The sequence below is a fragment of the Penicillium expansum genome, assembly GCF_000769745.1.
Source record: "Penicillium expansum strain MD-8 chromosome Unknown contig190, whole genome shotgun sequence".
Taxonomy (NCBI): domain Eukaryota; kingdom Fungi; phylum Ascomycota; class Eurotiomycetes; order Eurotiales; family Aspergillaceae; genus Penicillium; species Penicillium expansum.
Genome location: NW_015971406.1, coordinates 448,970 through 462,519, shown reverse-complemented (window position 1 = coordinate 462,519; position 13,550 = coordinate 448,970). Strand labels below are relative to the sequence as shown.

The 13,550-nt window shown below is 49.0% G+C and overlaps 5 protein-coding genes across 5 annotated transcripts; 3 read left to right on the top strand and 2 right to left on the bottom strand.

Moving 5' to 3' along the window:
- Nucleotides 1-370: 370 nt before the first annotated feature.
- On the bottom strand, nucleotides 371-1,223 carry PEX2_058180 (kinase-related protein; the record flags this gene model as incomplete). The annotated part of the gene is made up of 2 exons (XM_016743092.1): nucleotides 371-1,047; nucleotides 1,184-1,223. The coding sequence occupies 2 exons, from the start codon at nucleotides 1,221-1,223 to the stop codon at nucleotides 371-373; spliced, it is 717 nt and encodes a 238-aa protein (XP_016595814.1).
- Nucleotides 1,224-1,880: 657 nt separating this feature from the next.
- On the bottom strand, nucleotides 1,881-3,216 carry PEX2_058170 (uncharacterized protein; the record flags this gene model as incomplete). Its single annotated transcript, XM_016743091.1, has 2 exons — nucleotides 1,881-3,129; nucleotides 3,206-3,216. The coding sequence occupies 2 exons, from the start codon at nucleotides 3,214-3,216 to the stop codon at nucleotides 1,881-1,883; spliced, it is 1,260 nt and encodes a 419-aa protein (XP_016595813.1).
- Nucleotides 3,217-3,798: 582 nt separating this feature from the next.
- PEX2_058160 (dihydrofolate synthase) lies at nucleotides 3,799-5,040 on the top strand (the record flags this gene model as incomplete). The annotated part of the gene is made up of 1 exon (XM_016743090.1): nucleotides 3,799-5,040. One exon carries the CDS (start codon nucleotides 3,799-3,801, stop codon nucleotides 5,038-5,040), a length of 1,242 nt encoding a protein of 413 aa, XP_016595812.1.
- Nucleotides 5,041-5,727: 687 nt separating this feature from the next.
- On the top strand, nucleotides 5,728-10,276 carry PEX2_058150 (serine/threonine-protein kinase; the record flags this gene model as incomplete). Its single annotated transcript, XM_016743089.1, has 10 exons — nucleotides 5,728-5,919; nucleotides 5,992-6,126; nucleotides 6,184-6,213; nucleotides 6,273-6,337; nucleotides 6,390-6,822; nucleotides 6,876-7,679; nucleotides 7,733-8,608; nucleotides 8,665-8,869; nucleotides 8,929-9,379; nucleotides 9,439-10,276. 10 exons carry the CDS (start codon nucleotides 5,728-5,730, stop codon nucleotides 10,274-10,276), a joined length of 4,029 nt encoding a protein of 1,342 aa, XP_016595811.1.
- Nucleotides 10,277-10,949: 673 nt separating this feature from the next.
- PEX2_058140 (ABC1 kinase family protein) lies at nucleotides 10,950-13,019 on the top strand (the record flags this gene model as incomplete). Its single annotated transcript, XM_016743088.1, has 4 exons — nucleotides 10,950-11,392; nucleotides 11,475-12,079; nucleotides 12,139-12,711; nucleotides 12,772-13,019. The coding sequence occupies 4 exons, from the start codon at nucleotides 10,950-10,952 to the stop codon at nucleotides 13,017-13,019; spliced, it is 1,869 nt and encodes a 622-aa protein (XP_016595810.1).
- Between the last annotated feature and the right edge of the window lie 531 nt (nucleotides 13,020-13,550).

Genomic DNA, 13,550 nt, shown 5'->3' with positions numbered 1-13,550 from the left:
TGTGATGTCTTTATGGTATGTCTTTCTAGCTGGTCTTTCGAGATGTCTTTTTTTACTTGATCTTTTTGAATGTCTTCTTGATCTACTATAATAGTAAAAGAGTTGATAGCTGCTCTAATCATGTATATAGGTGCATATAGATGTATGCATGTATGGATCGAACCAATCAACTTCTATATCAAGTCGTAGCTATATATCTACCTAGGTATGTGTGTATGCACCGTATGCACCGTTGGAAGGGCAGCTCTCGATTAGAGCCTTATTGTATGGAGACTATTCTCACACAGAACAAAGTTGGGATACTCATATCAACATAGTATTAACTCTGTACATCATAGACCTTCGTCAATATCACCAAATTGCCCAATCGTCATAACTTCTGCCAAACAGGATCAAAAATACTAGAAACAACCTCCTGCACCGGCAACCTTTGATCCACAATCTCCCTCCCATTAACCAAATCATTCTCTCTAGCCCTCTTATCCGCCTCAACCTCATCCCTCGCAATCCCCGCCTTCACATGCCTAACCACCAACCTCTTCCTCGCAACCTCGAAATCAACATCGACAAACCAAAGCTCATCCATCAACCCAGCAGCTGTCTTCCACGGCTCCCGATCCAAGCTAAGATAATTCCCTTCAAAGAACAGCACGCGACAACTTGCCGGAATGGGAAGATCACCATCAACAGGATCCTTAATAGCATGGTCAAAGCTCGGCGCGTAGAGAGTGCCCGTCCGAGCTGTAAGCGGCTCTCGCAGAGAACGCACAAGCTCGAGGAACTTCTCGCCGTCGAAAGTGAACTCCGCGCCTCTTCGGGCCGCAGCGTGCACCGGGTCCGGCATGGCGGCTAACTGTGCTCGCGTCAGGTGGTACCCGTCCATTGGGAGGGAGATTGCTATCGGTGTTGGTGTTGTTGGGTTCTCCGAGGCGTAGATTTTGTTAATCCGAGCTGCCATCATCGTTGCTAGGCCAGTCTTGCCCGAGCCTGGGATCCCGCTGATTGCGATCATTAGACGCGCATCGTCTGCTGTTGAGCAGAATTTTGCTAAAGGCGGTTTATTAGTGTTTTGGTCGTGGTTATGGGCATTGGTGATGGGGTTTGAGAGGGCGTGGGGGGTGTGGCAGAGGGCGTATTTCAAGCTTGTGCTTGTTCTTCTTTGGTAGATGAGGGGGCTACTTACCCCAGGTCTTGTTGACCAGTCGGTCTACTTGCTGATCCATGGTTGGCCAGTGAGGTCACGCTGGGATCAAATGTGTATGATGGAAATATCTGAAAAGAAAGGGCCCTGGGTTGGTGGGATTGCGCGACGTGTTGTGATACGCTTGATTGTTGGAGATCGGCGTATAAGTCAATGTTCCACATAGGATCTAACTACTTTGTATGGTTGTTATTTGCTTTGAGATGTTGGACTAAGCATAACTTCTTCGACATATTGGCGGGGGGCTCTTCAAGTGGGGACTGCTGTACTCCGAGACATACGTCACGGAACTTGGCAGGTACAGAGTAAATATCTACAATTGACGTGTTTTTATGTTCTTCATCCTCTATATCATGGAATCAAAATACCTGGAAATTCAAAAATGTCCAAAAGGTCAAAATTAACGAAATAAAAGCCTGAAAAGACCTAGAGGCCGTTCGTGTCCGTTTGTCCAATGATAATCGACAATACGTAAACCTGACAAAATATGGAGACAAGAATGTTAAGATCACACGACTGCCTCAAAAGGCCCTGTCAACGCTGTTCCAAAATCAAACTAAAAAAAAAACAATGTAAAATTTGCTATAAAGAAACGCCCCCAAAAACACCGTTTCCAATATCGCCAATATCTCTAATATCAAATATGTCATTCAGTATATCACCACATGGGCAGCTGTATTCAATTGTCGCGGGTGGTCCGAGAAGCGCCCTCAGTGTTGGGGGAGTCCATGCTCGCACTGAGACCACGATCGAGGGTGCGTGCAAGACCGGCCGCGGCCCACCAGTCGTCGGGAATATCCTCACGGCGGGCAAGCCGATCTAAGATGACCTGCATATGGTGGAGATCATCATTTTGGTGGTGACGGTCGGAGAGGGAGGGATTCTGGCGGCGACCGTCAGAGAGAGCAAGAACGCTTGCAGGAATTATTGTAGGGATAGGAACGGGAGGGTGGTTGCTCATGGTCGAATTCTGATCGGGATAACGGCCTGCCCGTCCCATGAATTCATGGAAAGTAGAGGGAGCATCCTCGTCATCGGAGGAAGAGAAGTCACATGGGTTGAGTTGGTCAGGATAGGGATCAAGTGCAAAGTGAGCACGGGCAGCTTCCGCAGTCATCTGCGTCAAGTTAACAGAGCTCCGAGGACGAGCATTGCGCGAAATATCTGGAGCAGCGGCAGAAGTTGAGGTGAAAGAAGTATTAGCCGATGGTAGAGTCGCATCGGGTGTAATGGTTGAGAGCAAAGTCTCCCAGGCATCGGTTTCCCGCTCTGCGTCTGGACTAGGACTGCGCTGGCGATCTCCAAGCCCGTCTACGACGGGGTCTCGGGTTGGCCGGGTTTGTGTGTTGTGAGACCGGGATTCAGGTATATCTGGCTGGAATGAGGTGTTCGAGGCGCGATCACTGTTATATCTCTCACGCATAGGGGGAAGACGAACGCCGCTGTCCGAAGGAGTCGAAGAAGCGCTGGTGTGGTATGCGAGAGCGGGAGCGAAGTTGGGAGTCAAGGAAGGGCTAGCATTGGTATTTCTGGGCTGACCGTCTATGCGACCGATGAGATCGGTCAGGGCTTGATCGCGATGACTCCTAAATCGCTGGTTTGCGGTCTCTGTCTGTCGGGGTGCACTCGCGGCGCGCGCCTGGGCCCAGACGAGGGCATCACGTTCGGCCTGTTCCAGAGCCACCGCATTCTCAATAGCCCCATTTGGTGGTATGAAAGAAAAGCGCGGCACGCGTCTGGGTTCCACGGTGCCGCGTCGAAGCTCATCAATGATCTGCGAATGAAATGAAGCGAGAATATCGGCGCGACGCACGCGGGAGCTACTGTGCCGTGACGGTCCTCGGCGAATTGACGAGCGTGCAGTAGAAGATGAGTCCTTTTCCGAAGCAGACTTCGATGCTTCGGCCTTGGAAGGCTCACGCCACATACTGTAGATTGGAGTCAACAGCGTGCGGCGAAGTAGTGGCGCATGTCGCGTGCCAACATAAGGATGGAATGACTTACGGGATACCCATTTTGTCTTTTGAACTGAAAAGAAGAAGAAAAAAACAAAAAGAGTTCAATAAAGAAGGACAAACAACCAAAAGGGCAATTACGGAACTAGTACGGAGTAGAATGCGACTTGCGATAACGGTGGAGATGGTTGATGGACACTGGGGAGATAGATTGGGATTTTAGAGAAATTAATGCCTGAGGCTGAAGGTGGCTAGAGTGGCTGGGTCACGTGTGTATCTTCCAATAACATGTTTGTGCAAGGTCTTTAAGGGAAATAAACATAGAGGATTTCTTCGTTGAGCTCCGTGATTTAACTAACTGGTCCATAGCTAGATTCTATAAAACACCTATCATATGTTGTAGTGATCAACGAAAGTCCTGCTGCCTGAGGTATGAATATATAGAACATCACGTGGGGCCTGTTCCTCCGATCACGGTAAGCTCGCACCTCTGATGGTGGACTGCCGTAGCGCGCTCATCCTAGCTTTGTTTTTCTTGCTGACAATGGAGCTTTGAAGCACCGAAGACGCCTGTCATTACTCGATCATTGGGTCGATAATGACAATTGACCTTGAAATTCTCATCACGCTACACTCAGAGGAATGATTGAGTTAGGATTGAGTCGGGTCGCGAGTCTGCTTCAGCAGACTCCGCTCTCGTGGAAGTCCATTCACATTGCTGGAACCAACGGTAAAGGATCTATCAGTGCCTACCTTTCTCATCTGCTGTCCACCGGCGGAGTGCGTTGCGGTCGCTTCACTTCCCCGCATTTAATTGATCGGTGGGACTGTATTACAATTGGAGAAAAAGTGGTCCAAGAATCCCTTTTCCGACAGATCGAAGACCAAGTCAAACTACGAGATCAAACCCTAGGCATCGGTGCCTCCGAATTCGAGTTGTTGACCGCAACAGCGTTCGAGATATTCAACCATGAACAGGTCGAAGTTGGTGTGGTCGAGGTGGGCATGGGTGGCCGTCTAGATGCAACAAATATCCTGAATAATGTTATTGTCTCGGTCATTACAAAGATAGGGATGGATCACCAGGCTTTCCTCGGGTCAACACTTGGAGAGATTGCTCGTGAGAAGGCGGGCATCCTCAAACCTGGAGTGCCTTGTGTGGTAGACAATACGAACAGTTCGGAAGTGATTGAAACTGTCAAGGCTCACATTCAAGAACTGAGTATTGATTCCTTGTTTGTCTCTCCCGCGACAGTCTCCGAACAGATTCCGGCACTTGCACCCTATTTCCAGAAGCTTGATCTAGAGCCTCACCAACAAGAAAACATGTGCTGTGCAGTATCTGCGCTTCGTCTTGCCCTTTCTCAGCTACGACCTGAGATAGATGCATTCTCGTTGCTTCCATATCTGGCCGATGTAACATGGCCGGGCCGTTTGCAAAAAATTGACCTCCAACCTTTGATTCCTCGTGCAGAGCCTATCTTGCTTGATGGTGCTCACAACGCGCAATCTGCCGAAGTTCTCGGCAAGTACGTGGATCGCAAAATGCGTATTCAAGGCCAACCGGTGACTTGGGTTGTTGCGGCATCAAGTGGAAAAGATCTGGCTGGGGTGTTTGGTTCGATTATCCGGCCCGGAGACCGAGTTGCCACCGCCGAGTTTGGTCCCGTGGACGGAATGCCCTGGGTCCAACCAACTAATGCCCAAGAGCTCGCCTCTTCTATTCAAGCTATACAAAACATTGGCCAGGTCCAGAGCTTTGAAGGAGATTTACTCCCCGCCCTTCAGTGGGCTAGTGAGCACTCTCAAGGGGGTCCTCTTGTCATTGCTGGTAGCTTGTACCTTGTCTCCGATGTGTTGCGCCTTCTCCGTGCTCAAAAATGATACCCTGTATAGATCGATTGGATTTCCCCGATCTATATCAGTAAATAATAGAACCCCTAGCGGCAACAACAAGCCTTTTATTTCTTTTTCAACCTCTAGCTCCCCCCAGTAAACTATAATTATATATTAAATAATCATATTCTTTTTGGTTAAATACAAAAACTCCATCAAACTAGGTACTGTAGGGCTGATCGGCGATTGTCCAGCACAGCCTGCATGATACGGCGGGTGGAGCACGAAAGTTCAAAACAATCACGATTTCTTTGCGAACAAACCCCCTTCGCGCTTTATTGTCGCCTCTACTGGATCTATATTCTTCAGAATACTGCATGGTAATTCCATCCATCTGAAGATCTTACATGCACCTCGACTTGTCGTGGAAACAGCTCTCTAGGGCGTGAGAGCTGAACTGCTGTAATGTCCGCTTGGTGAGACCCTCCCCACAATGTCCGCACGCGAACGGTCATTCGTGATGCTTGTTTGTGCCTTGATAGACTCGGATTAATTGACAATTATGATTATCAGAACCTATGGACATGACCTCTCAGACCGTTGCTATCAGCTCTTTCAAGGTTGCCTCCTTCCTCGGCTTTCACCCCACCCCCCCTCTACCTCAAACCACATCGTGAGACCGACAGCCAACTCGAACACGTGCTAGGATACAGTCTATCCTAGTTCACTGCCATCATGGTCGCTCGGCCCGGCGAAGGGACCGAAGGGCAGCCTCGCCCTCTCACCCCCTCCTCGAGAACCCCCGGAACCCCGATAAAGCCGCGATTGACACGAGTCGGAACGAGTCCGACAAAGCGAGAAGAGAAACCGAAGGAAGACAAAGTTTTGAAATCGTCAGCCAAGGATGTTGCAGAGCTTAAGGACTATGTATGGATATGGTGTCCTGTTTCCCCGCAAAACATGGATTGGGCAGATGCTGACTTTGGGTGTTGATGTTAGCAATTGGGAGACTGTCTGGGTAAAGGAGCTTTCGGTTCCGTGTACCGCGCGTTGAATTGGAATACTGGGGAGACTGTCGCCGTCAAGCAAATCAAGTTGACGGATCTTCCCAAGAGTGAATTGCGCGTTATCATGGTATGGGATCGAATCGTTCTCGGCGTTCGCCTGATATGCTAACACTCGACGCAACAGCTTGAAATTGACCTTCTCAAAAATCTCGATGTGAGACACACCCCGTCAAAATACATCAACAAGGTCAGTACTAATATAGATCCTTACAGCACCCCAACATTGTCAAGTACCACGGATTTGTGAAATCTGTTGAAACTTTGAACATCATTCTCGAGTATGTCTCTCCTAGCTCAAGTTCAATGGAGAATGAAACTGATGGTTTATAGATATTGCGAAAATGGCTCGTTGCATTCCATTGCGAAGAACTTTGGTCGTTTCCCTGAGAACCTTGTGGGACTTTATATGTCCCAGGTTCTTCATGGTCTACTTTACTTGCATGAACAGGGCGTTATTCACCGAGATATCAAGGGTGCAAACATTCTAACCACAAAGGAAGGACTTGTCAAGCTTGCAGATTTTGGTGTGGCGAGTCGGACCACGGGCTTGAGCGAATCAAGCGTGGTTGGTACGCCGTACTGGATGGCCCCCGAAGTAATCGAGCTTTCAGGCGCAACTACCGCTTCCGATATCTGGAGCTTAGGATGCACTGTCATCGAGCTACTCGAGGGGAAACCTCCTTATCATAACATGCAGCCCATGCCAGCACTATTTCGTATTGTAAACGATGATCACCCTCCATTTTCGCAGGGTGCCTCGCCGGTATGTCTTTACCGATTGGTCAGGCATATTTATGCAATACTGACTCTATCTAGGCCGTGAAAGACTTCCTCATGCAATGCTTCCAAAAAGACCCCAACCTTCGAGTCTCGGCAAGAAAATTGCTTAAACATCCATGGATCGTCAATGCGCGCCGAACCGAATCTGTAATCCCCAAGAAGTCTACAGAGTATGAAGAAGCCGTCAGGAGTGTCCAAGAATGGAACGAGGCTTTGCGGTCACCCGAGACGGGGACTTCAAAGAAAAAGCAGAGGCCAGACCACCCCAGTACTTCAGGCATGCCATCTACCCGAAATAACCCATTGGTCGATAGCTTGCCATCACCTACCTCTATCAAACCTACGGATCGCTTTCGCTCACCTGTGTTAGCGGGGGATGACAACTGGGATGATGACTTTGCTACTGCAATCTCTCCTAGCGCACTCAAGTTGCCGCATCTACGACCACATGATAACTTCGGGGGCATGCTGTCTTCTGAGAGACTTAAAGCTTTTGCATCACTTGATGGGACAATACTCAAATCGGATGACAGTTCTGATCCCTTTGAGGATAACTCAGGCTTCTCGGACGACGATCTGCAGACCATTCGACCATATCCCATCAAACCTTCTGTAGCAGAGCCTTCGAAACCTCAAAGCCCTGCGATCTCCCCGCCTGGATCTAATACCCCCGTTTCTGCAATGCAAAATGTCCCAATCCTCGCCCAAAATCCCATGCCGAGACGTACTCGTCCAGCTCCTCGTCCGACCAATGTCTTTAAAGAGAACTCTGTCGATGATTATTCAGATCTCATTATGGCGAATGAAGATATACTAGATCAAAAACTGGGTGGCTATCAGGTACAGTCTCCCATAAGACTTCAAGTTCCCTGTATGATTCTAACATTTTCCAGGACTTTGAGGATGATCCGTCATCGCCTATTCATGAAAACATAGGATACAACCAAGTAGATGACGACCTTGGTGGCCCGCATCCCCAGCTGCGCAAACAGCTTTCTGTGAAGCGCGACCGCTCTACCATTGAGATCCAAAGATTTGCTGAGAATGAAAATGATGAGGACTTTTCTGATATTCTTGGAGCCGACCAAGCTGCTCTAGATCAGGTAGAGAGCGACGATGGCTCGGATCAAAGTACATTGATGCTAAACTCGAAGCTGTCTAACTCATGGCTGGGGGACCAGGAAGACGAGGATGACCCCTTTGCGCAACTGGAAGAAGGCTTTGATGAGGTGGATCTAGAAGAGAATATCGCACGTGACAAATACGCACGTCTTCGCAACCAAGTTGAGGGTCTTGTGGACTCTCTCAAGACATCCCAAGACGAAGAAGTTCTTGCGGAGATTTCTGAACAATTGTTCACGATTTTCTATGATCTCCCAGAGACCAAAAACATCATCATCAGTGCTCATGGCATGCTGCCAATTCTCGAGATTCTGGACACTACTCGCCGGCGTGATATTGTGTTCTGTCTGTTGAGAGTTGTCAACGCAATCATCTACGATGACTATGAGGTCCAGGAAAACCTTTGCTTCGTCGGCGGAATCCCTATCATCAATGAGTTTGCATCCAAGAAGTACCCCCGCGAAATTCGACTTGAAGCTGCGGTTTTCGTGCAGCAGATGTACCAGACTTCCACCCTAACTCTCCAGATGTTTGTCAGTGCTGGAGGCTTGAATGTCCTAGTCGAGTTCCTAGAGGACGATTACGAAGATGAACGCGAGCTGGTCTTGATTGGCGTGAACGGAATCTGGAGTGTCTTTGAGTTGCAAGTAAGTATTTCGCCTTCATTTCACTGCATCTTCTCGGCTCTAACCTTTTTCTGTAGGGCTCCACCCCCAAGAACGATTTCTGCAGAATATTGTCCCGCAACTCCGTTCTTGATCCCTTATCTCTCGTTCTAAGCCGTGCTCTGGATGAAGATGGGGAGTTGACAGAAGTCATCGAGGGTCGTATTGCTAATATCTTCTTCATATTCTCGCAGGCCGAGAATCATGTCAAGGAGATGGTTTCTGAACGAACAGTCTTGCACAGTAAGGATGACTACCTCCTAGGAACATTAACAATGTTCTATGCTAACAATTGATTCAAGGGGTCTTGAAAGAACTGAGGCGAATGAGCCCAGTCCATCAAATTACGATGTTGAAATTTATCAAAAATCTGTCGATGCTTTCAACTACTCTAGATTCGCTCCAGAATTCGAACGCCATCGATGTCTTGACCGATCTACTTCGATCAAACTTGAGAAAAGCACATTTCCGCGAGCTCTCGAACCAGATCCTCAACACCATCTACAATATGTGCCGTCTAAACAAGTCTCGGCAAGAAGATGCTGCACTGAACGGCATTGTACCGCTTCTGCAAAAGATCGTACTCACAGAGCGCCCGCTGAAAGAGTTTGCCCTCCCAATTCTCTGCGACATGGCACAGTCTGGAAAAGTTGGCCGTAGGGAGCTGTGGCGCAACAAGGGCCTGGGCTTTTACATATCTTTGCTCTTGGATCCATATTGGCAAGTCACTGCCTTGGATGCTATTTTTACATGGTTTGTCTCCCGTTCCGAAAGCGTAGCTGGTCGCAAAGCTGACAATGAATAACAATTAGGCTTCAAGAAGAAACCGCCAAGGTTGAAGAACATCTCTTGGATGGTATTTTTGAGAGTGATACATTCGAGGGCCCCATCACATTCACTGGTGCCATTGCAGAATGTTTGAAGCTTTCCAAAGCTAACGCATTCGAAAACACGCTCGAACCTCTTCAAAAGCTTCTCCGACTCAGCCCTCACGTTGCATCCACCTTTGCGCGGCCCGATATCTTCCAGAGACTGAGGCAGAAGTTGCACCACACCAAAGCCGCCGTCCGACTCAATCTTCTGCGTATAATAGCCAGTATTTGTGATTCAAACGAAGAGCAAGGCGGGCTACTCGCAACCTATGGTCTTCTCGACGCTATTCGAAACATGGAGAATGACCCCGCAATCCTTGTCAGAGATATGGCAGGCAAGCTGGTTCGATCCAGCGAGGCATATGGCGTCAGCAAGCGCAGACCGACAGCCCGACGACAAAGCACATGCACTACCCCTCCAATCTTATTCTCGGCATCCTCTACCCCATCCACGCCCTCATCTAGCCGCAACGGCCAGTCACGGGGATATCTGGAAGGTCGGGAAACTCCCCGACACCCGCGAAACTCTCTCAGTGTTTCGTCTCTGGCTATGAGACCTGGCAGTCGGGATGGTAACAACCCAGTTCTTGGATCTACCGCCAATGGAAGCAATGCGGCCGCTGCCCGGCCCAGGTCTGCCCGACCCCTCTCTAGCAGAATGACTCACGTTGAACTGCTTCGTGAGGAAGACAACAAGACTCCAAACTCGCTGAGTCGGCGACCTTCAATCATCCCTCGTCGCCGCCGCCCAACACTCGCAGACTCTGAGTGGACGTAATTTGACGTCCAAAAGGGTCTACTGCGAAGTTCTATGTTTGTGTTATTGCGTTTCCGATTTATCTAGCTCATACTGCCCTGTTACATACACAGGCAACGGCGTTGTCAACTCTCAATGGACTTTGGAGTGATGGTGCATGGTTTTACTCCTTTGTAAAAGCCCTTTTGTTATTATGTGAGCACTGGTTGTTGCACATAGAGTCTATGGTTCTTTTTTTTTGTTTGAATCAATAATTTCTTCTAATTTACATAGGTATTCTTGATATGAGCTTATAAGTAAACAGTTCAAGTTGTACAATGTAGTGTAATATAACTAATAGACATCTCGGGATATTGTATTTGTTGACAGCTTGAGGGCCCTTAGTTCCCATCCCCTTCCCTCTCTTTCTCTCTTATGGTATGAATGTACGCTTCTTTCCTGCCTTTGCTTTGTTCTCAGATCTAATGATCAATCCCATCATCGGACCAAATTAGCTATGACGTCTGTTATGGGCCGATCTATAGATCGGGATCACGTGCAGCGTCGAAGCCGATTGGCGGCGAGAACCGTGAAAAATCCCGCTGAGCCGACAAAGAATCATACGATGTATTGAGCCCAGAAACGCCTACAAGCACTATCAGTCCTTTCCCCTTTTCTTTTGGTTTTTTTCTGGCCGTTGGCCTCTGCCTCTGGAATGAGCGCAGCGATTCGCGTGCCGTTGCGGGCATTCAAGATTGATCCCGCAACGGTGATCGGGAAAACACCCAAACCCTTGCCATCTGGATCCTCGATTTCTCTGACCTCGAACTCGTCGCTACGACAGTCGCCCTCTTACGGTACAATCAACGGTTCATCATGGGGTCGTTCAGTGTCTTCCCAGGGCTCGACCCTCGCCGCTTCACGCCGTTCTTTTTCTGTGAAGGCTTCGCCTCTCTTGTCTGCGGAGACTAAGAGCCAGCACAAGTCTGAAAATGGGCCCAATATGAGTGCATCACAGCGGAGTGTTATCAGATGGTTTCTCATTGGAAGTATACTTGGTCTGGGCGCAGTGACGTTCTCCGACCAAGCGGAGCATGCCTTCCAGGCAGCGAAACGCAGTGGGCGCGTTGTTGGCACACTGGCTGTGTGTATCAATGAGTACGTGAAATAATTTGACTCTATAAACCGTTGCTATGTTGCGCCCTGACGAGATCGCTAACATAACCTCGAATCTTCACAGCTACCGTGTTACCCTGAAACAAGACGCCTCGTCCCCCGAAGAACATAACGCACTGATTCGTGCCTGCCACAAGCGATGCGCCGAGCGTACACTCCGAGTCCTAGAAAAGAATGGATCAGTTTTCATTAAATTGGGCCAGCATCTCAGCAGCATGGGCTACCTGCTTCCCATCGAATGGACCTCGACCTTCATCCCGCTCCAGGACAGATGCCCCGTCTCGTCAATTGAGTCAATTGGCGAGCTCTTCCGCAAGGACACAGGTCAGGATATGAATGAGTTATTCGCCTCTTTTGAATCGACACCCATCGGCGCTGCCTCCCTGGCACAGGTGCACATTGCTACGTTGAAGGAAACCGGACAGAAGGTCGCTGTTAAAGTTCAGCATCCCGCGCTTGACGAATGGGTGCCGTTGGACTTGGCTTTGACTCGATTCACTTTCTCCATGCTTAAGCGCTTCTTCCCTGAATATGACCTGGAATGGCTGTCCAAGGAAATGGATTTCTCGCTGCCGCAAGAGCTGGACTTCCGTATGGAAGCCCAGAATGCTACTCATGCCAGCGAGTACTTCAAGAAGCACTCCGATGCCCCATTGGTCATTCCCGAAGGTTCATAATGCTGCCAACCCTAACTTTGTATGCATAACTTGAAGCTAACTAGATCCCAGTGATGTGGTCCCAAAAACGTATCCTGGTCATGGAGTACATCGCAGGCCACCGTCCCGACGACCTGGAGTACCTTGACGCCAACAACATCGACCGCGACGAAGTCTCCGCCGCTCTCGCACACATTTTCAACGAGATGATCTTCGGCGACAACGCGCCACTCCACTGCGATCCCCACGGCGGCAACATCGCCATCCGCCCGAACCACACCCGCTCATACCCCAACTTCGACATCGTCCTCTACGACCACGGACTCTACCGCAATATCGACCGCGACCTCCGCCGCAACTACGCCAAGCTGTGGCTAGCCGTTATCGACGCGGATGTGCCGCGGATGCGCGAGTATGCCTTCAAGGTCGCCGGCGTCACGGACAAGCAGTTCCCGCTCTTTGCCAGTGCCATTACCGGTAGAGACTACAGCGTTCTCACCAAGGAGAGCGTCGTTTCTGCGCGGACGGCTAAAGAGAAAGATGATATCTCCGGTGCATTGGGTGAAGGCATGCTACAACAACTGGTTGTCTTGCTGGGCCAGGTTCCGCGGATTATTCTTCTCATCTTGAAGACCAATGATCTCAGTATGTATCTCACTTTTGGCGCTGAATTCTGTTGGGCGTTATGGACTAACTCCCTCCCAGCTCGCAGCCTAGACGAAAACCTACACACACGCCAGGGCCCAATGCGCTCTTTTCTTATCCTCGCGCGGTATGCCACACGCACTGTCTTTGAGGAGCAGTTAGAGATCATCAAGGAGTCTGGTGGTATCTTCCGCAACTTCTTCCGCTTCTTGTATGCCTACGCGAGCTACCTTCGTGTTGAGGTCAAATTGTCTGTTTACGAGACTCTCCTGTCCTTGAAGACTCGCTTCGGCCTCCGGAGCGGTTAGACAGTGTGGTGTACTTGTTGCCGATGGCTTGCGCTTAGGGCTTTTTCTTCGTTTGTTCTGTTTTTCCATTATATCCCTTGTTTTTGGTTGGTTCATTGGCACGGATTGTCTTGAGTGGTCTCTCTGTGCATCAGCGATGGCGTTCTATATTTCTTTTCGCATATGGCCTCTTCATCTCTTGACTGGATTGTTCTATGTTTCCGGGTGTCGTTCTGCTATGTTGAACGCAAGGATCCGGTGTGGTCTTTTGTATAAATAGATAGATTGTGGATAAATTAAAAATCATAGACTGCTTCTAATATTACTTCCGAGTCTAAATTTTACGAAGGATAACTGATCTGGTTTCGTTGTTTCATTGGAAACTATCAAGGCGCTGCTTTTCAGAAAATTGAGATGAGATATCGATCAAGGATCCCAGATACCGAGGCGCCATCGCAGAAAAAAAAGAAAAGAAAAACGTATCAGAACGTATGAAGAAAAAGGGAAATATGTACATCAAACAAATGGGGCAATTTGTTCGTTTTCATCTCA